The 27,991-nt window shown below is 37.6% G+C and overlaps 1 protein-coding gene across 1 annotated transcript; it reads left to right on the top strand.

Moving 5' to 3' along the window:
- LOC131736465 (dynein heavy chain domain-containing protein 1-like) lies at nucleotides 1–27,991 on the top strand (the record flags this gene model as incomplete). The annotated part of the gene is made up of 5 exons (XM_059021919.1): nucleotides 1–199; nucleotides 21,847–21,938; nucleotides 22,669–22,885; nucleotides 27,386–27,511; nucleotides 27,894–27,991. Coding segments are annotated over 5 exons (732 nt in total), but the record flags the coding sequence as incomplete, so codon positions are not given.

The raw sequence follows: 27,991 nt of genomic DNA, 5'->3' as shown, positions 1-27,991 counted from the left end.
TTCAATGTGGCACATGCCCTGGAGAAGGTTAACGAGGGGTTGTTGATGGCAACGCAGCTATCTCTGTCCCTCCCAGTGGACGATGGCGTTCTCAGACAGACCAAGGAGCTCATTGAGAGTTTCAGCCAATATCTTCCCCTACTGGGCAAGCTCAGCAGCCCAGTGTTCAAGCAAAAGCACTGGAGAATCCTCTTCAGAGGTAAGAATAAAATATTACTGCAGTATATCTGCATGACAAATTTGCACTTCTCCTTCAGTCAGGAAACCTTCCATTATAAATGGGAGAACCCTTGTTTCCATGCTCTTTCAATGAATGATTATACTAAACCTCTTCTGGGCCCGCCCAGAACCAGTCCATCAAATGGTTGGCCCTCCCCGACATCATTCGAGCACAGATTGAGACTCCCGCTGCTCTCTAGCTCACGAAAAGCTATTTTGTAGTGAGTTACGTAACACTCTTTTATAATTTTTCTGAGGAAAGGGAGTGTCTGAGTGAGTCCGCCCTCTTCTGGAGTCGAGCTCTGTGGCAGAGTGGGTCATCCCCGACACAGCGACAGGAAGACCTGCTGTGGCGGACTGTCTCTCCCCTCGTTTTAATGGTCAAACCTTTCTTTTTTTGTGTTTTTCACTGGCTGAACCCTGTTTCTCCCACACGCTGGTGTCTTTGACTCCTTGAGAAAATTGGAGCGGCTTCGTATGTGTCTTACTCTTTCTCCTTCAGAGCAGGTAGTGGAGGAGCCGACTCACACACTCTCACACACACTCGCTGCTTCAGGCTTTGTCAGGTTCAGCTCCTGAGTGTTGTAGCCTCAATGTAGTTGTGCACCGACACCAGCCGCTCAGCGTCGACTACAAAGCCAGCTACTCCCAGTACTGACAATTTCAGTATTTCAGAGTAGAGCAGTCCCTAGGAGCTGGCATTCCTGGGAGCCATCTGGAGTATTGGCGTCAGTGCACCACAGACATCTGGGTGCTTATTACCGTTCAGACCGGCTACTCACTGCAGCATCAGTCATGGACCAACAGGACAACTCTGTGGTGTCTCTGCTGCAAAAACGGGCTATTCATATGGTATACCCCCTCCAGTTGGAGGACAGGTTCTACTCCATGCCCAAGTGGGATGGTGGCCTCAGACTAATCCTCAACCGCATTCTCAGCCAAAGGAGGTTCAAAATGTTGACAATGCAACAGCTGTTGCAGTCGTTCATGGCCAGGCAACTGGTTCACCACAGTGGACTTCAAAGATGCCAATTTCCATATCCCCATGAAAACCGGCGCACTTAAGTACCTGCTGTTTGCCTTTCAAGGAACATTTCTCTAGCTCCCGATGCCTTTTTCAAGCACAGGGAAGTTATACGAGCCCCATTGAGACTCAAAGGTATCAAAGTACTCTATTATTTGGACGACTGGCTCATTGTGCCTAGTCTCCAGCTCAGGCAGACGCTCACATGTTACTGGTTATCGTCCACCTTCAACGGTTGGGTCTTATGGTGAATCATGCGAAAAGCCATCTTACACCTCAGACAGCCTCCTATCTAGGAGTGTGCTTGGACTTCAGATCCATGCTGTCTACTCTGTCGGACGGCAGAGTGCAGAGAATAGCCGCCTGTTTAGAACTATTCAGCTCTTGGGGGCTCCCGAGTGGCGCATCCAGTAAAGGCATTCCGTGTGGAGTGCAGGATGCGCTCTACAGTCTGGACGTCGCGAGTTCGAGTCCAGGCTATTCCTTTGCCGACCGAGGACGGGAGGTTCCAGGGGGTGGCGCTCAATTGGCCGAGCCAGGGTGAGGGTCAGGGTGAAAAAAACAGGACAGCTGACTTCCTCTTAAGGAGGGTCCCAGCGTTTCAGAGTGGAGGCAAACCCTGAGGTGGTAGCCTCATTTGGGAGAATTTCGGGAGAACAGAGATAGATATCTTGCCTCCCATGAATCAATCCACTGTCCCCATTGGCTCTCCATAATTTATAAATTAAATTGTACTAAAAATACAATTTAATTTATAAATTCAGCGTTCGTTCAAATTACGTGACCAGTGCAGAAAAACTCTAATTTTTAATAAATGTAAATGGTTATAAAATTGTTAACAAAAATGTAATAGTCCAAATAATCTTTACAGTATCAAGTTTCATTTAATCATGTATTTAAGAACAAAGTTATACCATGTTAAGAAAAAATATCAAAGGTCTATAAAAACTACTGTATCAAAATAATATAAAGTATCATTCGTTTTTCTGATACCCAGAAAGTTTGACTTAGTTAGTTAAAACCATCTAGATTATAGAAATTTTAGAAGTAATTCAATCAGTTAAGTTTGCACAGTATATTTTATGAAATGTCTTAAAATAAGCTAAATAAATTTAATAATTGTATTGGCACATTCTAAAGTTATTTTAGCAGTTTACATCAAGCATTTAACATGTTTAATAGATTGCAAATGTATATAAATATTGGCGGCACCATCAAGATGTTGTAAACTAAATATATATTTACCACGACAGCGTGTGTGTAGTTATTTGAAGTCAGCGTTGCAGTGAAGCGTGTAGTTGTTATTGGGTAGTCTTTCTCGCAGTGCGTTGAGTCCATGTGATGACAAAGTTTTTCTTTTGTCCAAAAGTTCACAGTCTTGGAGTTCACTTGTAGCAGGAATATTTTCTTTAGTAGTAAAGCAGTCAAACAAGCAGTCTTTTGAGTTCACTCCAGCATAAATAAACAGGAACCAGGAATCAGGAATCAGGTGGTCTTGATTTTGATGAGCAGGTGAGGGAGAGATAGCTATATTGATATATATCATGTCCTGTATTTGAATTTTTATAACATTTGAGAATAGGTGTGTCTCTTAGATTTATTGTTATTCAATTGGTCGACTCTACTTGTCATTCCATTGGTAAGTCCTCAATCAGGACTCAGTCATCGTATTGGTAAATTCTTCATCAGAGGTGTTCCTTTCGAATGAGGTCTGGAAAAAGTCAACGCCCTTCATTGACACTTTTATCATATTCTAAGCAAACTGTCCTTTTTAGCTATAACTTAAATATGATACCTCATAGTCTTTTATATATTTCAGATTCCTTCTCCCCTACATTATTTCAAACTTGCTAATACTAAATAACACTTATGTCTTCTTGCAAGAAATTATATTTTAAAACATGTATTCTACGCGGTCATGATATTTCCTTGCAGGACCTTTTAGAATACTTATTCATCAAGATTTTAATTCTAATATGTTTAGAAGCTTTTCAAATGTCAATGACAATGTTCAATCTTGGAAACGTTTTCATGTCCATCCAGTTAATCCAACAAAGAGATTTGAATGTGATATTACTTTATTAATTTTGAACAAAAAGGTTCATATTCTCATAATTCTTGCTGAATTCTGTTTTATTGAGAATTGTAATTCCATTGTGTGACTGCATTTCTTTGTTCTAAATTTGATAACTAATTTCAGTTCGACTTGTAGTTCCATTCTCCACTAGATGGCACTGTTTCACTATGTTTGACAGGTTTAGAAAAATCAGGGAGACTGTCATTTTAATCCCTGTGAAACATATCATTTGAAGCTGGGTACTCAATTCTGATAACAATCTGAATTTGTTTAACAAAGTCACGTGTGATTGCTCTTCACAGTAGGAGTGGTTTGTAAAACAGACCAAAAACTAGTTATTTCAATTTATAATCCTCTTAAGTCTCACATCCTTCTAAAGGTGTAATCTTCAAAGAATGTCTGGAATCTGATCGCTGCTTAGTATTCTTTGTTCAAGACTGCATAAATTCAATTATTTTAGCCTGTCTGCATATGACATGCCTTTTAAACCAGGAATAATTCTGGTCGCTCTTCTTCTGACTGATAAATACAAATAATAATATGTTTTATATGCATCTATCAATTTGACCGCTCCTGGTCAGAATACGTATGATGGTATTTTATCTCACTAATTTTTGCAGCTACGCGATTGTTTCTTTGTCAGGGTAATTAGTACATATATTAAGGAAAAGTCAGGAAAGCACAGCTCCGTCTCTTAAACACACGCACCGCAATTAAAATTAAAATTAAAACAATGGTCAAAATGGGTGCCTTGGTCGTTCTAGTGTTAAGTCACAAAGTACTAAAATGTGGTAAAAAAAAAATCAGTTGTTCACCCTACAGGATTTTTCTCACGTACCCCCTAACGAGAGCTTGCGTACCCCAGTTTGAAAACTACTGCAGTAGATGTATAGGTATAATCATTTCTCTACCAGTCATCATTTGAAAGGGTGTAATTTTAGTTGAAGTATTTGGGGTGAATCTTATAGCCATCAAAACCAATGGTAGTTTTCTATCCCAATCTTTCCCTGATGTAGAAATATATTTCTTTAGGATATTAATTATGGTTTGGTTAGATCTCTCTATTTGTCCGGACGATTCAGGACGGTAAGAAATACACCCAAGGTTTGCCATACATTTTCCAAGATCTCAGCAGTGAAGTGCGATCCCTTGTCAGATTCTATTTTCAAAGGTAGGCCCCATCTAGAAAACAAATGATTTACAACAGTAAAGCCGTTGTTTCGGCTGTGTTATTCAGTACAGGAATGCACTCTATTCATTTTGTAAAACAACAAGTTACTGTAAGTAAATATTTATTTCCTCCACCTTGTAACCTGACCTATCCAATCAATCTGTATGTCTGACCATGGTAACACTACTCCTTTAGTTTGCAACGGTGCTGTATGCCTACTGGAAGGGGGTTGAAACTGACAGCAAATTATGCATCCTTTTACATAATTTATAACATCACTGTACATATTTGGCCAATAAGCTACTTGCTTAAGTGTGTCATACATATTTTTATCCCCCCCTGTGACAACCACATGACTCATCATGTGTCTGTTGAAGCATTATTCCTCTGTGTCTTAAAGGGACCACCCACTTTGGGGTTCCTGTTTTATCAATCCTGACTAATAAGTCCTTGAATAATTGAAATGTATTATTTTGGCTAAACATGATCTTTACAGGGTCAGAAACAAACCTATACATTTCCCTACTGTATCATATTCCTTTTGCATTTGTATTAGGTCATAATCTGGTTGATCTGTGTAGAGCTGTGTTACTGTGTCTGGTTTAGCATTAGCTGCCTGTTGTCGAGTAGTTACTTTAATCTCTACTGTTCTCTTTGTGGAACATTCCCATAAATTACCAGCGATAGCTCCTTCCTTTGCTAAAGAATCAGCTAAACCATTACCCTGTTTATCAGTTCCCTGAGTTTTAGAATGACTTTGTACTTTTTTCCCAGTAAATATTCAGACCATACTCTGAAACTAAATCAGCTAAGATAATGCCTAAATTAGTCACAGGTTTATGCATTGAAGTTGAAGCATACCATTAACTTTCCATACATGTAACCAAGACTGTGGCCAAGTGCCCGCCCCGTGCGTATTATGTGTTCTGTATTGCGTGTGGAGTGTTAATGTTGGTGTATAGACATTGCTGCACGGGATATAAATGGGTCTGTGTAGCTGAGTTATTTAAAATATATAGTTGTATTTAGGCACTGGGATTGCACAAACACTTCACATGCATTTAAAGTATGTAGTAGTATGTGAGCATGGGGTTGCACAAATTAGTTCACGTGCTGGGATTCAAGTGAATAATTAATTAGTAATTGAATCCCGGCACAACAGTATATATTTATTCAGTCATGTTTTACTCACTCGGGGTTGTGTGTTCAGGGCGAAAGAACTGGACAGAGTGAGGAGGTAATAATAATAATAATAATAATAATAATAATAAACATAATAATAATAATAATAATAATAATAAAAATAAATAACTGCTACGACTGCTAGAAGCACCAGCACCATAATTGTTTTGTGTTTAGTGTTCATGCCGTTTGTTAGTGTCTGTTCGTTTTGTTTGTCTATTTTATTTTGGCCTCAAGTGCCTTTTTGCTGTTTTTGTTTAAACATTTTATTTTGTTCATTATTAAACCATGCAACAGCGCAATTCACATTTCACCTTGCAGTACTGTGTGTTCTTCCGCTAGTGGAATTCTATATTATTTTACATACTCTGGTTTCCTATCTGGATATGTAGGAATCTTTTTTACATGTAAATCTGTGACACCACAATCGTAAGTGCCTTTTGCAAACAGATCTTGAAAATAAATGAACATTTGATGCAATTTTTGGCTGCACTGCTCAGTACATTACTTTCAACCATTTTCATGAATTCATCATTTAATTAATTTTTTCCATTCTCTACTCAATTTTCAATTTCATCAGACAGTTCCACTGTACTTAATGTAATGACAACTTTAGAGTCACAAGAATCAATTCCTTCTGACAAAACTATATGATCACTTTCAATCTTACATTGGTACTTCTCATCATTGTCAAAAGGCCAGATTAGTTGAAGAGTTATCAAACCTTTTGGAAAAGTTTTGATAAAATATTTTTCCTCTCCCATAGTTACATTTTCAGGTATCCTACTGTGAACAGGATGTGAGTGGTGTGGTAAAACAATGCAATGTCCAGACAGTATTCTCCCAAAATATCTGTGTTTATTTTAAATGAGCTAAATAATAATAATAATAATAATAATAATAATAATAATAATAATAATCCACCCCTTTACCAGCAATGGTATTGGGGGGAACACGTCAGGTTACAGTCCTGTTCTAAACAAAAAGAATACACTCCTAAACCACAATCCTCCGTGCAGGAAAATGTGCTGCTTTCCTCCAGGAATAGTGGTGAGTGCTGTGCTGTGCTGTGAGGGATGTGCTCCGGGTTTAGTGCTGGCTACGTGGCTGCAGCTCCCGACTCTTACTCCTCCTCTACAAAGCACATCAAAAACAATAACAAAACACAAGCTCCAGCTGTATTAAGCTTTCAGCACAAGAGCGAGTACTGACGTATCTGCTTCCCCTTTGTACCGACAAACTCCTCCCTGCAATCAACCCGTCGCCATGGTTTCTCCAATAGAGGGCCGTCCCACAGCTTATTGCAATGGAGTCCTTCCGGTTACGTGCAACTACATGCTCCCCTATTATGGTCACCTTCCGGTTTCAACCTACCGTCGAGGCTGCCCATCTAGGAGGAAGCATACCACCAACCTTCTGGTCGGGAGGGAGATTTACAGCTGGAATTCCTACCTAAAGTAGGGATTGAAAGTTCAAAATCTGGAAAAGATTCTCCTACCACAGTACCAATTTCTATTGTTGCATTGTTGCAATTTCTATTGTTGCAATAGTTACAGATGCTGCATTAGTGTTTTGTAGCAAAAGATACGAGAATCCTGTAGAACAGCGGTTCTCAGACTATGGGGCTGTGTGTCCTTTTTTTTTTGGAGAGGTTGGTGATTTGAAAAAAATAACAAATTATTATATATTTTAAATGCATTATAAAGGCGCTCCTCGACTTACGACGCTTCAACTTACAACGCACGGCACTTCCGACTCTTTTGCATTATTACCCTGCTTCGACTATACGATATCGATACGGCATTTATGACATGGCGAGACACGAGCCATGCATCATGTGTGCACGCTCGGTGTCTGAACCGCAGTACCTGTTGTGGTCGCCCTGACTCAGTCACTTAGCGTTTGATATTTTTATGCAGGTAACTGTTTTTTTAATATATATATATCTATAGATATGTCTATATATATATATATATCCATCTATCTATCTATCTATCTATCTATCTATCTATCTATCTATCTATCTATCTATCTATATATATATATATATATATATATATATATATATATAAATAAATATATATATATATATATATATATAGATATATATATATGAATAGATAGATATAGAAACACAAAACACATACACAAGTCCACAGTGCATGCTAAAGTGCTTGTGGTGTAAATACAGTTCTTTGTGAAACAAAGTGCAGTGATGTCCTGGTAAGTGCTGGCCTGTAGGGACAGCTCTGGATCATGTTAGCCGTCTAATAAATAACAAACAGTACAATTAGACTTGACAAAACAAAAAAACACTAAACATGCTTATTTTACTTTTGTCCTTCAGAGTTTCTCTTAACCACTTCAACTTCAGATGTAAAAATGAAACCCATAATCAATATAGAGATAAAAAACGTTTTTTTGTTTTTTTAACAATGAAAACAAAAACGTTGCTAATAACGATAATAACAATAATAATCAGTAAACAGTAATTATCAAATAAAATCAAACAACATCAAAACATGTGCCATTATCAACTTGCTCTGTGCCATTTATTGAAATGTTCAATACAACAGAACCCAGGGTTGCCTTCGCAACCACTGCACATTTTTCTTGTGTCTTTTCTTTTGTTTTCATTTTTGTAGCAGACCCTGCACCTTTTTTGCGGTCTCTGCTTCCCTTGTGTTGGAGGGATAGTCACAAAGGCGTGTACACAGCTACTTTGCGCAGGCATTGTGATGGATCTGGCTACCGCATTGCCTGTACCCAGTGCTGTGTTTTGATAGTATTTGGTCACAGTACTGCCATTTCAAACCAAACAGCTTCCCATTTGCAGCTGGTTTACCTGTAAAGTAGCTGCATGCTCTTCTGTTTGTTCAGTTTTGTACTGTTCTTGGCTCCACTTCCTCTTCATCATCATTGCTGAGTGATAAGTTAGCATCACTGTAGCTGGTATCGAAATCCTCCGAACCAACTTCACTCCCGTTTCTCATTATAGAAAGACCACGTACGTTGCCATGTTTAGCTTTCGCTAAAACTATATAAACTATAACTAAACAAGTAAAACTAATAATACATCCAAAAATAATAATTTAAAACACATATATATATATATATATATATATATATATATATATATATATATATATATATATATATATATACTTGTAAAGGCTGAATGGCTTCCTGCAATATATCTCAGCCTTCTAAATACCCACAGCTAGACTGGAATCGTTACATGACATGCAATTGGATACAAATGTCACCTGACCCTCCTCCAATATTCATTGCACATTCCACAGTACTAGCACAGCTTTAGAGAATGAAACCTGAAACACTAGACTAAGAAACCCATCATAGAATAGAATGGGAAACTTGACATATGCAGGTACGGCATGGTACTGTAAGTGGGTTTTCATTTGATGTACGTGCATACGTCATGGTGTTGAAGTCGTTAACCATAAACAAAGCTACGTCCCCTATTTGTACCTTCAGTCACGCCCACTTGGTTAGCGAGTGCAGCTGTTTCTCCTCCAATATGCGGTTGCCACATCGCTTTCCCTCTGGGGCAATGACTTAATGTACCGCAGCTGTGCCCCCTTTCTACCTAACACTGGGAATGAATTGTCGGGCCATGCAGTCCATGGCACTCTGTTCCCTTTACACTGCCTCCTCACAGGTTGGGAGGGAAATGTATCACAAAGAATAATTTTGTCTGTCACACAGGTATTGACTTTTATTTCTACATTTCACCTATGAGTGTTGGTAACTACAAATTAAATGTCAAATGGTGCTTTTGGCTGATTTACTTTTGCTGCGCCAATATCCTGAAAACACGTAAACTGTCCTTGCTGTATAGAAAGTCTGGCAGTTCTTGCTGATTACCATTCCTCTCAATAATGTCACCTAACGGTAGCATATATAATGAAAACAACAAGGGACATAAAATAGAGCCCTGCGGAACACCACAGACAACTTCTGATAATGCCGATTTTACCTCCCCAATAGAGACGAACTGAAGCCTATCAGAAAGATAAGATTTGAACCAGGATAGGAGTTGATGCTTATTTAAATATAGTGCTCAAAGAGGAATTTACTTTGGTGATCCAATCACTTCTGTGTCAAGCAGGAAGATATGCCTGACTGAAATCAGCCCTTTCATTGGCTTACAACATTTGAATGATGCTTTTTCAAAAGGTGTGTCATTAACACAGGTAGTGTCCCCTCCGCCATGGAGAATAACAGGAAAAACAACAACAATTCATTTTGTTCTAACTTTAGTTATATTGATCATAGAAGAATACAAATGTAAGTTTCATTCTCCTAGCTAAATTACCGTTACAAGCATGTTAAACACGTTATACAATAAATAAAGTAAAATAATAATTTAAGAATTAAAACACAATAAACATTTACATTTTACTGGGAAAACATACTTACAATCATTCTAAAACCAATTTAATCAGTTAAGTTGTTACTTATTTGTTATGCTTCAATCTCAATGATTTATTCTTTATTTTCTACCAAACAGATGTTCTTAATTAACATATAAGAATCAGCTTTGTTTGTTTAGACCACACTTGAAGGTCAGGACAGCAGGTAATCTAAACCAGCGCTTTTCCACCTTTTTGATTCCGTGGACCAGCTTTTAAATTAGTCAGGTCTCTGCGGCCCAGCCCTATTAAGTTTTAAAAAAAACACTTAAGATAGCTTTGAAATACATTTTTACTTGTTAATCTATATATATATATTAACTGTGAAACTTTACTCACCCTTGAATTCTTTGGTGAATTAATGCAAAACTTCAGCTTGTTTTCCTGTTGCTAAAAGCTTGATTCTTGGTTGAAATGTGGACAGAGCCACTCGCAGAGGATTTCAGATGTCCACACAGTTTCTGTCCTTTGTTTTAATCACCGTCATAGCTGAGAACCCAGCCTCGCAACGATATGTTGTGCGAACATGACCAGGCTTTTCAGCGCGTTGTCGCTTAGCTCTGGATATTCAGGCTGCACTCTGATCCAAAATGCAGCCAGCGAGCTGTGTTGCTCGAAGGTTGCCTTCAGGCCGTTGTCATTGGACAATTCAATCAGCTTATCACTCAGTCCAGATGACAAAGCCTCAGCTAAGGTCAGAAACATCGTAAATGTTTAATCCAGCTTTCCTCCTCCATGTCAAAAGTTTCTGCTTAAATGCCCACACTTTAACTGCCAGACAAAATATGCTCAACTCCTTACCCTGAAGAGACAAGTTCATTTCATTCATCTGTGAAAAAATATCAGCAAAAATATGCAAACAGATAAATTTGATCATCACTGAACATTTCTGTCAGGGCAGGTTTCTTTTGTAACAGAAGCACTCTGAGTTCATTTCGAGGTTCAAGTGAGAACCTTTTCTCTTGATAGCCACGAACCTCCGTGTGTAGTAGCAGCTGCGTGTGCTCCGCTCCCCTCTCTTCACACATCCTTGCAAACAAGCGAGTGTTGGCTCTGATAACATTTACATTAACTCTGACGACATGGTTCAAAACTTAATGAAGAAAACTCATCGTCTTGGTGGCTAGCATTTCGCGATGAATGAAACACCAGATCGACTGACAATTTGGAACAACTTGCTTCACTCAGGTTACCAGACCTGAATGACGCCCGGCCATTGTAGCTGCACCATCTGTACGGATTCCATAACATTCACGCCAATCAAGGCTACATCGATCAAAGTATTCGTTCAGAACGCGGAACACCTCTGCAGTGGTTGTCTGTTTTTTGGTGTGTGTGTGTGTGTTTGTTTGTTTGTTTTTGAAATGGTGTGTTTGAGGGAAAAGTTGGCTGCTCTGCTAAGAAGAGACAGGGAAGCCTCACCCGTTTGGTTTGTTAGAAACAGAATAGTTCATCTAATCTGCCATTTTCCAGCCTGAAAGTATCCAGTTATCTAAAATCCTGATCAAATTAAACTATCCACGGAATACAACTATTTTTTATCCTGAGAGCGGTGACAGCAACTAGTCCATTTATTTTCCCAAACTTCACTTTTGTCTTAATTTCTGGCTGGAACTCCAAGCGTGACAGCACCGAGGAAGAGCTGGGTGAGATCCCCAACTGGGGAGGGATATTGTTGTTTTTGCTGCTGGATTGGCCATGCTGTTACTGACTGTTTGGGGATATTACCATAATTTGTTTATTTATTTTATCTGGGTTAAACGAGCACCTCGTACAGAAGTCTCATTTATTTATTTTATCTGTGTTAAACGAGCGCCTCATACAGAAGCCTCATTTATTTATTTTAACTGGGTTAAACGAGCACCTCGTACAGAAGTCTCATTTATTTATTTTAACTGGGTTAAACGAGCACCTCGTACAGAAGTCTCATTTATTTATTTTAACTGGGTTAAACGAGCATCTCGTACAGAAGTCTCATTTATTTGTTTATTTATTTATTTATTTATTAATCAGGGTTAAACGAGCACCTTGTACAGAAGTCTCATTTATTTGTTTATTTATTTATTTATATGGGTTAAACGAGCATCTCGTACAGAAGTCTCATTTATTTGTTTATTTATTTATTTATCTGGGTTAAACGAGCATCTCGTACAGAAGTCTCATTTATTTGTTTATTTATTTATTTATCTGGGTTAAACGAGCATCTCGTACAGAAGTCTCATTTATTTGTTTATTTATTTATTTATTTATTAATCAGGGTTAAACGAGCACCTCGTACAGAAGTCTCATTTATTTGTTTATTTATTTATTTATTAATAAGGGTTAAACGAGCACCTCGTACAGAAGTCTCATTTATTTATTTATTTATTTATTTATTTATTTATTTATTAATTAATCAGGGTTAAACGAGCACCTTGTACAGAAGTCTCATTTATTTGTTTATTTATTTATTAATCAGGGTTGAACGAGCACTTCATGCAGACGCCTCATTTGTTTATTTTTTTTGTGTTTGAACTGTTCTGGCGCCGATTTTGCCTTGTCTTAATACAGACCTAAGACAACAGCTCGGGACTCTCCTTGAATTATTTGTTTTGGTTTTCTGGACATTTTTTTCTCTAAGGAGGGCGTTTGGCTCTTTTAATGGACTAATTGTTGAACACTTTAATCAGTACAATACCGTCTATATGAAGTTATTCATTGTTAAAAGCTTTGATCTGTGCTGGACTGTCTGGGTTAAATGTCTGCATAGGGGAACACTTTTTGTGCAAATTGTTACTTAATCAGTGTTTGATACTGTGTTTTATAATTGTAATGTTCATTGCTTATCCCATTTCATCTACTATTCGAATTCTGGTGTTGCCATTTGATTTAATGTCCTTCCTATTACATTATATGTGTTGTAAACAATCCTGCCTTGTCCATCAATTTTCTTCTTTCTGTCGTGCAATCCTACTGCTTTGGCAATTTATATTTTTCAGAGTAGTTTATTTATATTTCCGTTACAAAATACTAGTTATTTGACGTTGCGTAAGGGTTGCGTTTGTTACGCAGTATTGTCAGAAAGGGGGATCAACCTTATTTTTTTGTCCGCTTCCTCTCCTAACATTTCCTTGCAGATAGCTGTGCACAGGGTAATATGGGTTCTTCTCCCACAGTGTAAGCTGTGAGCATTAGCGATCTGTAAGGAAGCATGGTAGGATGTCTTTAACATAAGAACATAAGAAAGTTTACAAACGAGAGGAGGCCATTCAGCCCATCTTGCTTGTTTGGTTGTTAGTAGCTTATTGATCCCAGAGTCTCATCAAGCAGCTTCTTGAATGATTCCAGGGTGTCAGCTTCAACAACATTACTGGGGAATTGGTTCCAGACCCTCACAATTCTCTGTGTAAAAAAGTGCCTCCTATTTTCTGTTCTGAATGCCCCTTTATCTAATCTCCATTTGTGACCCCTGGTCCTTGTTTCTTTTTTCAGGTCAAAAAAGTCCCCTGGGTCTTCTTTGTTCAAGACTGAATAGATTCAATTCTTTTAGCCTGTCTGCATACAACATGCCTTTTAAACCTGGGATAATTCTGGTTGCTCTTCTTTGCACTCTTTCTAGAGCAGCAATATCCTTTTTGTAACGAGGTGACCAGAACTGAACACAATATTCTAGGTGAGGTCTTACTAATGCATTGTAGAGTTTTAACATTACTTCCCTTGATTTAAATTCAACACTTCTCACAATATATCCGAGCATCTTGTTGACCTTTTTTTTATAGCTTCCCCACATTGTCTAGATCAGGGGTGTCAAACTCAGTTCCTGGAGGGCCGCAGTGTCTTCTGGCTTTCGTTCCACCCAAGCTCTCAATTACTCAATTGGTCTAATTATTTGATTAACTGGACACATTTAACACTTATCTTTAGGCCTCAAAATGTTTCATATGTAGTGTACCTTGAATCAAGTGCATTTTTAAAACCATCAACTGTAAAATACCTTGAAAAATATTAAATAAGTCAAATTCAACAAATAATTAGATAAATTATGTTAATTGAGAGCTTAAGTTGGAATGAAAACCAGAAGACCCTGCGGCCCTCGAGGACTGGAGTTTGACACCCCTGGTCTAGATGAAGACATTTCTCAGTCAACATAAACTCCTAGGTCTTTTTCATAGATTCCTTCTTCAATTTCAGTATCTCGCATATGATATTTATAATGCACATTTTTATTGCCTGCGTGCAGTACTTGACACTTTTCTCTATTAAATATCATTTGCCATGTGTCTGCCCAGTTCTGAATGCTGTCTAGATCATTTTGAATGACCTTTACAGCTGCAACTGTGTTTGCACTCCTCCTATTTTTGTGTCGTCTGCAAATTTAACAAGTTTGCTTACTATACCAGAATCTAAATCATTAATATAGATTAGGAATAGCAGAGGACATAATACTGATCCCTGTGGTACACCACTTGTTACCTCGCTCCATTTGGAGGTTTCTCCTCTAATCAGTACTTTCTGTTTTCTACATGTTAACCACTCCCTAATCCATGTGCATGCATTTCCTTGAATCCCTACTGCGTTCAGTTTGAGAATTAATCTTTTATGCGGGACTTTGTCAAAAGTTTTCTGGAAATCTAAATAAACCATATTGTATGCTTTGCAATTATCTATTGTCGATGTTGCATCCTCAAAAAAGTCAAGTAGGTTAGTTAGACACGATCTCCCTTTCCTAAAACCATGCTGACTGTCTCCCAGGATATTGTTACCATATAGGTAATTTTCCATTTTGGATCTTATTATAGTTTCCATAAGTTTACATATAATAGAAGTCAAGCTTACTGTAGTTACCTGGTTCGGTTTTGTCTCCCTTTTTGTGGATCGGTATTACGTTTACAATTTTCCAGTCTGTCACTACAACCCCTGTGTCAAGAGACTGTTGCATGATCTTGGTTAGCGGTTTGTAAATAACTTCTGTCATTTCTTTGAGTACTATTGGGAGGATCTCATCCGGCCCAGGGGATTTGTTTATTTTAAGAGCTCCTAGTCCCTTTAACACTTCTGCCTCTGTTATGCTAAAGTTATTTAAAACTGGATAGGAACAGGTCGACATGTGGGGCATGTTGTCCATGTCCTCCTTTGTAAAAACCTGTGAAAAGTAATCATTTAATATATTTGCTATTTGTTTTTCTTTGTCTATGATTTTGCCATTTGTGTCTCTTAGACATTTAACTTCCTCTTTGAATGTTCTCTTGCTGTTATAATATTGGAAAAACATTTTGGAATTGGTTTTAGCCCCCTTAGCAATATTGATTTCTATCTCTCTCTTGGCCTTTCTAACTTCCTTTTTGACTTGTGTTTGCAGTTCCAAGTACTCTTTCTGTGTACTTTGTTTTTGGTCCCTTTTAAATGCTTTGTAAAGTGCCTCTTTCGCTGAATATTGATCTATTAAACAGTTTTGGCCATTTTGTTTTAGATTTAGATTTGTACTTTTGGGATGTAATTGTTTTGCACCTCTAGTACTATATTTTTGAAAAACAACCATCCCTTTTCTGTGGATGTTTTCTCTATTTTACTCTAATCTACTTCTGTTAGTCTCTGTTTCATACCTTCATAGTTTGCTTTTCTAAAATTGTAAACCTTAGCTTTAGTCATTACTTTTGGGGTTTTAAAAAATACTTCAAATGAGACCATGTTGTGGTCTGAGTTTGCCAATGGCTCTCTGACCTCTGTTTTAGTTATTCTGTCTTCGTTATTTGAAAAGACTAAATCAAGGCATGCCTCCCCTCTAGTCGGTGCTTTGACAAATTGCGTTATGAAGCAGTCATTTGTCATTTCCACCATTTCAATTTCTTCCGTCGTGCTCCCCACCGGGTTTCCCATTTTATATGGGGGAAGTTGAAATCCCCCATTAGTATGGCTTCTCCTTTTCTACACGCATTTCTAATGTCATTGTATATCAGATTATTTTGCACGGCGTCTGAATTTGGCGGTCTATAGCATGCTCCTATTATTATGCCTTTTGAATTTTTGTCCATTATTCTGACCCATATTGAGTCGCCGTTGTTTTCTTTGTCCACATTTAACACCTGGGCTTCAAGACTATTTCTTATGTATAGCGCTACCCCTCCGCCTCTTCTGTCCTGCCTGTCTTTCCTATACAGTGTGTACCTACTAATATTATATTCGTCTCCATCACTCTCAGACAACCACATTTCTGTAACACCTATCACATCGTAGTTACTTGTTAGTGCAATAGCTTCAAGTTCTAACATTTTGTTTCGGAGACTTCTAGCATTAAGATAAATACATTTAATAGTGGTCTTACCTGAGTTGTTGCCCTTGTTTTGATGTGGTCTCCCTTCTGTTTTTTTGTTTTCTCCCCCCATCCTTTCTAGTTTAAATGCTTCTGGACCTCCTGAAGGATCCTTTGTCCGAGTAGATTGGTTCCCTTTTTGTTTAAGTGCAGTCCGTCCCACCTATATAGATAGTCCTTGTTGTAGAATGTGCTCCAGTGTTCAAGAAAGGTGAAGCCTTCCTGTGTGCACCACGATTTCAGCCATGCATTTTGATTTTGTATTTCCAGCTGTCCATATGGTCCTTTGCAAGGTGGCGGCAGTATCCCAGAAAATACCACAGTTTTGGTCTTGTCTTTTAATTTCCTTCCTAGCTCTCTTTGTTTTGCAGGGATCTTGGCCTGTCTCTTCCAATGTTGTTTGTACCGATGTGGACGACTACTACCGGGTCGTCTCCTGTTCGTTCTAGGAGCCTGTCCACCTTCTCAGTGATGTGCGTGACAGAGGCTCCAGGAAGGCAGCACACTGTTGTAGTAAGGGGGTCCAAACTGCGAACTGAACTTGCTGTGTTTCTCAATATGGAGTCCCCAACAATCATGACCTCCCTTCTTTTTGCTGCCTGGCCAGCACTGTTTATAGGGTCCTGGATGTTGTTCCTTTCATTCTCTTGATGTTGGTTTTGGTCATCCAATTGTTGAAGTGGCTCAAATTTGTTGGATGTTTGGATTTCTGGTGGTTGTGTTTGACAAAGTTTCTTTTCCCTGCTTCTGCCTATCTGAACCCAGCTGTTTCGACTCTCTTCCATCTCCCTGGTGGATTTCAGTCTGCTAGGGGTGCAGACTTCCATGAATTGTGGATGTGTCAGCTACTCAAGCTCCTGTTGCGGTCTCATTTCCTCCAGCTCCATTTCTAACAGACTTACTCGTTGAAGCAAGTCCTGGATCGTGCAGCACTTTACACACACTTGGTTGAGCTCTGTTGGGTTTTCTCGGATTTCCCACATCTTGCAGTTGTCACAGATTACTGGCTTGAAAACCATGTTTTTTTGGGGGTTTTTTAAGTTTAGTTTAGCTTCTGCAGCTGTCAACCTGCTTTTAAACTGCTTCTAACTGTGATGTACTTTTCCACTCGTACTTCTCCCACTGTCGCTGTGAACAATGGCTGGCTTTTGTTTGTTTGGTGTTGGCTCCGCCCCTCCCCCATGTCTCAGAACGGCGGCGAATTTGAATCAGCTGTTCTGAGTTTCAGCTTGTTATCAGAAAAAGACACGCAGCTGTTAGACTTTAGCTGCAGTGTTTTCTGATTAAAGGAATTAAAGATGTAATTTCTCCTTACTGCTTCTAACTGTGATGTCCTTGTCCACTCATACTTCTCCCACGCTGTCGCTGTGAACACGGCAGTGCTGACCGCGGCAGTGCTGACCTTAGCTGCTTAGCTCATTCAATTCTGCTGCTTCTTTAACTCATCCCGTTTTCGTTGGAAGAATTCGAATGGCTTTTCCACAAAATTCTTGTGTTTAGTGCTCAGGTGTCGCAACAATTTGGAAGGTTTCATGGCTTCATTACTTAAAACTTCTCCACACACAACACATTGTGGCACGGCACTTCTCCATGGTCATCAACTGTAAACCCGAACTTCCAAGTAATCGCCATCATAGTTTCTTGTGAAAGATGCATTCTTTCGTTTTGTTCGATGAGATTCTGGTCCATCATCCTTTTCTGAATCACTATAATCACGTTTTGCTGGAACTGGATCCTTGGTTACAGCTTTGAGGAACTTGTCCATCAAACACTGTTTTTTAGACATTTTAATTTAAAAATGAAATTCGACAGTAAAAATAATAATCATTTAGTAATCTGAAAGCAAAAACAAACAAACAAACAAACAAAAAAAACAATAAAATGTGCTTTTCTTGAAACCAAGTCAGGTGTTTCCACAGCTCACTGTTTTTGCTTTGCATGATAAAATGGGTCCTGTTCAGCTTTTATACAGCGTCTGCACTCACAAGGCATCATGCAAGCATGCGATGGTGCTGGGGAGTGATGCTGCCACAATGTGTTTTGTGGGGAGAAATTATTTGAAATGAAGCCATGAAACTTTAAAATTTTTTGCGCACATTGTTAGGTAAGTACAAATAGGCCTGTTGTGTCTGGATAAGACTAAGACAAATAAGCTGAAAACATGTATTTTATGTTTTGTTTTTATACAAATATATATTTTTTAATTTAACCTGCCAAAAAGAAGACATTTTTCTTCCAGCGTAATTCTGTTCACTTGGTCAGCCACACCGAAAAAAAAAAGTTATAAATGTAGCTAAAAATGTCTATAGAATTTGTATGCAGGCCAGTATATTCAAATATACTACTTTACACAAAACACATTACCCCCACTGCCCGATTCCTCGTCATCAATAAGTATGCAGGTACGGTTTCAATCAATTAATCAACATATTACTGAATGTATTTTATAGTAAAAAATAGGCAAATAACTAGAAGCAGCTTTCCTAGAACACTGACAAAACTCAAAACTCAATATCACAAATATAATACAATGGAGGAAATGGAAGAGTATTTTACATTCAATGGAAATCTAAAAAAAGTAAAAAGAAAAAGATATATAATGCTAAGTTTCAATATTTAACTTCTATTCCAAAATATAACGTTTTTAACAGCACTGAAAAAAAAGATACTGGCAAGTGGTGAAAATGTGATTTAGTAAACAGTACCACTATGAAATGCACCTTTCTATGACTTCTGACAGGACACTTGGCACTTCTTTGCTCACACACTTGATAATTGATCATTGTGTTCTAATTCTGCAACTTTTCCACATAATGCCTGTTGATGCAGAATCCAGTGTAAGAAAATTGGTTCTTCTGCATTTCTTTCTTTAGTTTTAGCCAGTCCAGTCTTTTGCCCAGTCATATATGGTGCACCATCTGTTGTAATCCCAGTTAGTTTCTTCCAAGGTGATTCTGCACTTTCCATGGCTTCTTGGAGTTAAAAAAGTCCTTTCCAATGGTTGTGTTGTTCATGCTTAAACTTAAAAGCTCTTCAATAACATTAAAGTTAATATTACCTGCCATTTCGGTAATATGCTCAGCGACCGTGTTCCGAGACAAACTGACATTAGAAAAAAATTAGATTTGTTCAGGGCATATTACATTAGCTGTTTTAAGCATGCACCTTTTAACAAATTCACCATCTGAAAGGTTTGGCAGCACATACAATCTCTTTATTAACAATAAAACTGACATCTACAGCACTTTCATTTTTTCTTCTCATTTAAAAAAAAACAACCTTTAGTTGAGACTCCATAGCTTCTTTAATTTCCAGTAAACTCAAAATGCGTTGCTTTGTGCAGCGTCATAGTGACGTTGTATGCTATAATCTTTTATAACCGCAACCGTTGCACTGCAAATCAGACATATTGCCTTGCTGTCAAAATTATTCAGTGAAAAAATAATCTGGCTAACGATTTTGGAATCTTCTGTGTTCCGCCTCCTCCTTTCGCTTCCATGACATCTCCAACTACTTTTTGGCTACTGATTTTAAATTTTACACAAAGTAAAATAAACAGTTTAAACATGCCTTTGTTTCGCTATCCTAATCAAAATGATGTGTGCTGTGCTGTTACACATGTGGATGAGGAAATGGATTCTGTGTGCCATTTGATTGGCTATTTTACTACCTCTGTGAGCTGGGATTGGCTTAATGGGAATGTCACTCATACAATGCATCCTACACATGTTGAATACACAGGGAATTTCCCACATAGAGGACAGGTTTACAGGATGTGAAAGTGGGCTTCTAACAGTTTGCTGGCTTCCCCAATGTGATGGGTGCTATTGATTGTACTCACATAGCACTGTCACCCCAATCCATGGAGCCTGACAATGCCGAAAGGAAGAGAATTGAGGTTACGTCTCATCAATCAATATTTCTCGAGTAAGCAGAAATATATAAAATATGCCATTGCACAACATGACTTTTATTGTATATGGGGAGAAAATAAAGAAGGCTTTTTTCTTTCTTTCTTTTTTCTTTTTTCTAACTCCCGTAGTGCCCTTTAGTAAATGCAGAAGGCAGAATATACCAAGGCCAATCATAATATGAATCAATACATTTAAATGTATTTATTATGTAATGACGCACGTACATCAAGATAAGTAAGAGAAAAGCAATAGGCAAGCATATGTTAATAAACTATACTAATAAACTAACGTTAATAAACTGACAAACTACATACCTTACATACGAAAAGAATGCAGCAGCCTCTCTAACAGTATGAATACATGAGCATGAATTTTAACACAATGGTTATTAACACAGCACCCGTACACACATTAAAAAATGCAGCAGCAGATCTAGATTACTCTCGTGATGACAAGTCAGTTTTGAATAAACCATTTTAATTTGAGTCTGATGATGATGAGTTATCAGGTTTGTGAGAGGGTGTGGGGTTTCACTGAACATAAGGGAGACAGAAAGTTTCTTTGAGTTTGCCTCACCAGCGTCCAAGTTTTATTTGGGACACAAGGGGGCACTGATGTACTGCGGATGAACAATACCAGCAATGGTAAGGTTCGGTCTCAGGTTATCTTAGTGAAAATACCAACGATGGTAAATTTCTCTGATCAGGCGACTTCCAGTGCACACACAGGTGCTGAAAATAACAGTCAAAACAGAAGGCAAAAGAAAAAAAGGAAAATAGAACACAATAATAAAACTACAAACAAAAGGTGTTGCGATCTGCAGCGTTCCCAACCGTTAATAGCCTTACGGCTTGGGTCTTTAGCCTGTGCTTTGCTAATCTCTCTCTGTACTGTCAGGGTTGCCCAGGCTTTCCCCAGCTAAGCTGCTACACATCCCACTCGGGTACGTATCAAAATTATAAATACACTATATAGGGAGAGAGCAGCAAAGCATAATTTTATAGGTTGAGTGACCCCCCCCCCCCCAAGGCCCGCTGCCTCACAACCACTCAGAGAGAGGGAGAGACAACACACCCTCACCCAACCTCTCTGTGTCACCGCCATGATTGACAGGCAGATCCTACGGGGCTCACAACCTCATCCTGCAGGATCATGCATGTGTCAGATAGCCAGCACAGACCTGTTACAAGGTTACAAAAGTACAGTATCAGTTTTGAATCAGTTAGCAACGAATCGCTATCGGTGCCAAAAAGGTGTTCTTTTAAGCGCCGTTCCGGTTCATTTTGGCAGAGCATTTACGATGGGAACATTCCATTTCACCAAGGTTGTTCCCGAAGCTGAAGTGTTCTCTTAAGAGGTGTTCCTATACGTGGAGACTACTGTACCGATAACTAACTGTACTGTACATCTATGAAATTGTTTCCACAAATTATTGAGATAAAGAGAATCTTGGTATATATTTCAAGAATTGTTAATTGTAAAATAAGTTCAACTGGATAAATAACCATCAATATACAATACATTTTCTATGTTCCAGGTATGGAGTTGGTGTATGAGCCTGTAATCAATATGTCAGTCTCAGACCTGCTCTCCAAAAACCTGCTAGAGCACCAGGACCTAATCATTAAGGTAATCTCCGTCACTGTATAAAGAAACACAAAAATGAGGTCACAGATAGCTACAACTTACAAAAATAGCCTTCCCTTCACCTCACTAAATGCTCATATTTGTTTTCCTTAATTTAAACACTGTATACAAAATGTGTCGTATAATAGTACCACACAGTACAATACCAATTATTTAATCATAAAATGTACTGTATTATTACAGCAAACATAACTAACATTGTATAACAACTTTATGCCTAGTGTTGGTGTTATAGTAAACTACAAACCCTTCCTTTAGCAAATGTAGCAATTCTTACCATTCCAATCAATAGAGCACAAAAAGTGACACACAAAACCAACAAAACAAAGCTACCATTGGTAGGCAACAATTTAGCAACTATCAGTCTTGGTGACTATAATGGACATGATAGTGGGTGCAAGTGTGCAACTGTTCATAAACAGTTTCCCTCAAGCGGGTCATGATTGATCGACAATGGCACACATTTTCAGAAACCTTCAACAACTGGACAATACACATCTGTTTACACTGAAGAATGTGCCGAGAGCTACATAATCCCCACTAATAATTACGTAGACCTGAATAAGATATTAATTTCACAGGATGATTTTATGGGAAGTTCACATGACCACATATGTAGTCAAACATGTGACAGAATCCTTTTTTGTTATTTGAATTACCTGACTGTATGTCACTTTTCAATTGAACTCTCGTTCTTGTTTTGCGGTTTTAGACCTGGCAGGAAGGGAAAGCAGAGTTTGACATGGAGCAGGTCTTTAGGAAGTTACAGAGGAGATGGGAAGGAGAGGAGTTCAGATTGGCCAATTTCATCCTTACAGAGATCCATAAGGACTTGCCCCCTGACCGCTCCAAGCGACCCCCCAGTGGAAAATTTCGGCAACCAGAGCAGGGGAGACGCTCACGGGACACTGGCACCTTCACAATCATTGGTAAGCCGATAATAAACAAAGATTCATTTATAAATCTTCTTTACAAAGAAGTACTAAATAATGTATCAGTTCTAAGCTTGCTTTCTTTATGGTACCACTCAGGTGTCCCTTTACAGTCCTCTTCGCCACTCTACACATATTAGCTTCTCTACTGCTCATCATAGGTACAAAAAAGGTTGAATTCTATACAATTAAAACACTAACCTTATACCCATGTACAGGGGTGTGCAATTTTTGAAAAAAGCTTGTTGTCCAAGGGACAAAATGCTAGAAAAATCTACTTGACCCCTCCCCGTCGCACAAAACACACAAAATTAGAATATAACTTTGTAGAATTTTTGTTTTATTTAACAGTGAACACAATCAATCAATTAGTGATTAACTGGGGCAGATCTAGTCATATAGCTTGACGGGTTCACTAAATTCTTCGAGATACACAAAAGGTTCCCTGTGACCCCACCTCACCTCAACAAATTTATTTTTCCTTTCAGTGCAGTTTGCAACATATTTGCTGGTAAATTTAAGCAACATACTAAGAGTAGAACTATAATAAGCAATACTTGGGAGTTATTCAAATATAAAAATAGGTTCTCCCTGTTTTCCACTCTTTGGGCTCTATGTATCTTTGTTTTTTCTTTCGTATATTGACTATTCGTAGGTTTTTGTGACTTCGTAGACCTACCCACGACGTACTAAAGTCATTTAAACTCCCGTAACTCAGTTTCATCCCTGCTGCTGTAGTTTAGTTATGACTGTTCCTTTCAAACTACTTTTTATGCAAATGTACGAATCTCATTATAATATCGAAGTTTCTCGCTTACCCTTGATGTATTATCATTTTTCCCTGATTTACGACTTTGGTTTGTGCCTGTTATTTTATGCATACCTCTCAATGGCATAGATTCAACTAGCTGTTTGTATGTGAAACTTCCTGTTTAAATGTTTCTGGGCTTTTCGTTACGTTAAAATAAAGCATCTTAAAATATAAAAGAAACTACAAAAATATATATTAAATAACAACGGCAATAAATACATTTTGTTTTGGTTTCTTTTATATGTTAATGTGCTTTATTAATGAAGGGAGAAGCACTGCAACAAATCATTGCAGAGTTATTTAATTAAACACAAACTTAAATATTTTCTTATCAGTAATTAATTATGTAGTACATAGACAATTGAAATACGCCGAAAAGTATTTACTTGTGTAGCTTACTGTATGTACTGTACTTTTTTTCTTTTACACAACACAACAATATACAACTAAAATATACATAGACTCAAACAAAAGTTTTCTATGTATGCAATATAGCTTTTGCAGTACTAATTTAAGTATGTTCATAGAACTATGTTTTCGCTTATGAGTTGTAACGAATGCATTTGTACTGCAGGCTAGGTTTTGAGAATGTTTTTTTTATATATACATTTTCATACTAACTTTTTTGTACTTGATAACATTAATTTAAAAATCCAATTGATGCCTATGATTAATAGGTTCTGTGACTAATCTGAAGATATTAATATGTTTCAATATTAACAAAATCGAGTTATTAATCAAATTGATTAATCTTGCTACATAATTGATTTATTAAAATGTTTGGATATACTGTTACTTGATTAATTACTGTCTTGTTAGAATATGTTTTCTTGAAGAAAAAAATAAGTTTTTGACCGATTTCAGATTTTGCTGCTGATGTATTTATTTTCAAAAGGTTTTCTTTAGGTTGTGCTGCAGCAGCGCTCTGTGTTTTGCTTCTTTTCTTTTTTTGGGGGGTGGGGGGTGGGTTTACTTCGCATTAAATCCTAGCGCCAACACTGGTCTCAGTGAATTTATTAATTTGTACGACTTCTTCCTCTTCACTATACCACTCAATTATCTTTGCCAGAAGGAAGTAATAAAGGCTGCTACCCACCAGACGCGATGCGGCAGTATCCAAAATGACGAGAAAACAATAATATTTGTCGATGAAAAAATACCCAGAGCTTATGACATAGGGCATCACAATTATAAAGATAGATTTGAAAGATAATATATAGGAGTCTATTTCAAAGGAACTGGGTAAGCCTGGTGTGTGTGTGATTGTAACAGAGGAGATCTGTGCTGACTGTCTGGCGCATGCATGGTTCTGCAGGAAGAGGGTAGCAGCCTCGTAAGATCCACCTGTCAGTCATGGCAATGACACGGAGAGCTGGGGAAGAGGGTGTGTTGGCTTTCCCTCTCTCTGAGTGGCTGATTGTGTATTATTTGTGTTGTTTTGTTTATTATTTCAGGACTGTATCCCTTGGTATTACCTGTGCGATACACGTCGTTGTGTAGAGCCAGGTACTTATTATTTAAGTGTTGCGAGCCTGCAACCCAGCCAAATAAAGGAGCTGTTTCATTGAAGTTTTATTCCTGAGCACTGCACCATCTACACCTGCACATTGCAATATACTTATTCACATATACTTATTTATTTTAAACCGTGTCCCATGATGGCTAACATGTTCCACTTTTTTTTTTTTTTAAACTAGTTTAGCAACACTGAAAGCAAAAGAAAAAAAAAGAAAAAAAAAATCATTATGTTTTTTGCCAGGGAAAGTTTTCCTTGAAATGCTTCTAAACAGTAAACCTTTTTTTTTTTTTTTTTAAAACATCCCAACAAGTACATTATACAACACCTTTTTCTCCAATCCGCTAATTCCTTAGCGACTATGTGTTTGTTTTTTTGTAACTTTACTAGACTGCTGCATTTAAATGTCAGGTTCATGCATTAAGAAAGCAGTATCACTTATTTGCTAATTTACAAAAAAATGTAAATAATATCTTAAGTTTAAAATATTAGTCTGCCTTGCCTGAGGCTGTCAGGCAACCTTTTCTGGGTTTCTTTGTAACTTATAGAAGATCAGCTTCTTCCACAGCTAGCCAATCAGAAGTGATAGGGGTGGGATGTAAACACTTTAAAAAATGTTTGTGTAGGTGCTAGACTTCCGCAATTCAGTTTTCAGAAACTTGCGTGGTTCGCTAGAAATATACCCGGAGTGTCTTTCTAGCAACAGAACGAACATAGGAAAAATAAACACCACTCAAACGCATCAATTTTCAGTTTCTATAATAAATTGCACATAGGTTTTCAACTCAACTCACCGGTTTATACAAACAATTAGGAGGCAAACACGAATACACTACTGCAAAGCTTAATGCTAACAGAGTTTAACCAGTTGACTTATTATTAATGTGTATTTTTGGTTATTTATTACACTTATTTTATTGTAATACTGATGTTTTATTATTTTTGAATATTTTACATTAATTATTCATTTTGTAAATATAAATGTTAACTTAACTTTAAAATAATTACTGGTCCTGAATTTATTGGTCCTAAACAAGAACAAAAATAATCTTAAAAAATTGAATTTTCTAAATAGGTCTTCGTGGGTGTTTTTTCAGTTATTATTGGTTAAAACCTAAAACCTCAAGCCTACTTATACATGTTTGGAAGGAGGAACGTGTGTATGAGAGAGAGAGACAGGAAAAAACGAAACAGAAAGTAAAAAGTAAAACAATTGCTACGTGTGCAGGAAGCATGGTGCTTGTTTGGTGGAAGTTTATTTTGTTTGTGTTCAAGATCTGTTTTTGTTCAACCCTTTTATTTAGCTCTGTGAATGTTGTTTTATTTAATTACTTTATTTTAAATAAATACGTGCGCACCAGCGCTTTCCCCCGCAAGTACTTGTGTCTGTCTGCTTTCTGGTGTGGGGTAATTCATCATTCAGCCGTCCTGTTACATACCTATTACTAGCGGTATCTTCATTTTACTGTGTCTGCTAACATGCCAAGGATGAGAGGTTTATAAATATAGTGTTAAACATATTGTTAAAATAAACATATTCAGCCACAAGAGGTTCTGTAGGTAACTGCAATGATGCGTCTGAGGATTATTTTTCATCGATTTAATTAAGAAAATACTTAAAACAGTAAATACAACATTATTATTATTATTATTATTATTATTATTATTATTTATTTCTTAGCAGACGCCCTTATCCAGGGCAACTTACAATTGTTATCACATTATTTTTACATACAATTACATTATTTTTTTATATACAATTACCCATTTATACAGTTGGGTTTTTTACTGGAGCAATCTAGGTAAAGTACCTTGCTCAAGGGTACAGCAGCAGTGTCCCCCCACCAGGGATTGAACCCACGACCCTCCGGTCAAGAGTCCAGAGCCCTAACCACTACTCCACACATGTTTTAAAGCACACATTGAAAGTAATCTATTTACAATGTAATTCGTTATATTTGTAAAAGTGCCATATTTACCGAGCAGGAATACAAATGTGTTAAAGGAAATTCCTATTGCAATATACAGTGTTGTCCAAAAGTAACTGAAAAAGTGCATGACTGGTAAGCTTTATGGATCAATATCATTTGCTATAATCCCCCATTAATTCAAGGCAACCCCACAGCTAGAGTTAATGACAATGAATGCATTAAAGTGTCCATCCCCACAGGTTCAGAGGATCTCCGGACTCTGATTGAGGACTGTGTCATGACGCTCTCTATCATGACGTCATCCCCTTACATCTCTGAGTTCAGGCAGGAAGTGGAAAACTGGGAGCAGCTACTTCAGCAATTGGGTATGATAGGGAAACTTGAAATTTGTAAAAGGGTCTGATCGATACGATGCTAGTTAATGTATGGGCAAAAGTTATTAGAGGTCTTTTTTTTTAGTTTTTGTAATTGGTGTTAAGTATATTTATATTAATAAAAATCTGGACTAAAAATAGAATCAAAATAATCTTAACCGAAAAAACATACAAATGTAAAGCAGGTTTATACTTAGGAACATTATAACATTTTGTAAATGTACTTAAAATGCTTTTATCATGGCTTAAAAATACTCTCCTTAGTTCAGAGGGTCTGCTATTCCAGAGTGTTAAAATGTCAATTTGAGGTTAGAAGTAATGCTGAAGTCTTCATCCTCCCAACTTGTGCTTTTTGCTTAATCTGAATCTACAGAGGAGCTACTGTATCTGTGGGAAAAATTCCAACTAAAATGGGTTTTCCTGAACAGAGTGTTTTATGAGATGGAAGTCGGTGTTGAGAAGCCAGAACTG

Source organism: Acipenser ruthenus, unplaced genomic scaffold (genome assembly GCF_902713425.1).
Source record: "Acipenser ruthenus unplaced genomic scaffold, fAciRut3.2 maternal haplotype, whole genome shotgun sequence".
Classification (NCBI taxonomy): domain Eukaryota; kingdom Metazoa; phylum Chordata; class Actinopteri; order Acipenseriformes; family Acipenseridae; genus Acipenser; species Acipenser ruthenus.
Note: the sequence above shows the minus strand (reverse complement) of the source record. Positions and strands in the feature narration are given on the sequence as shown.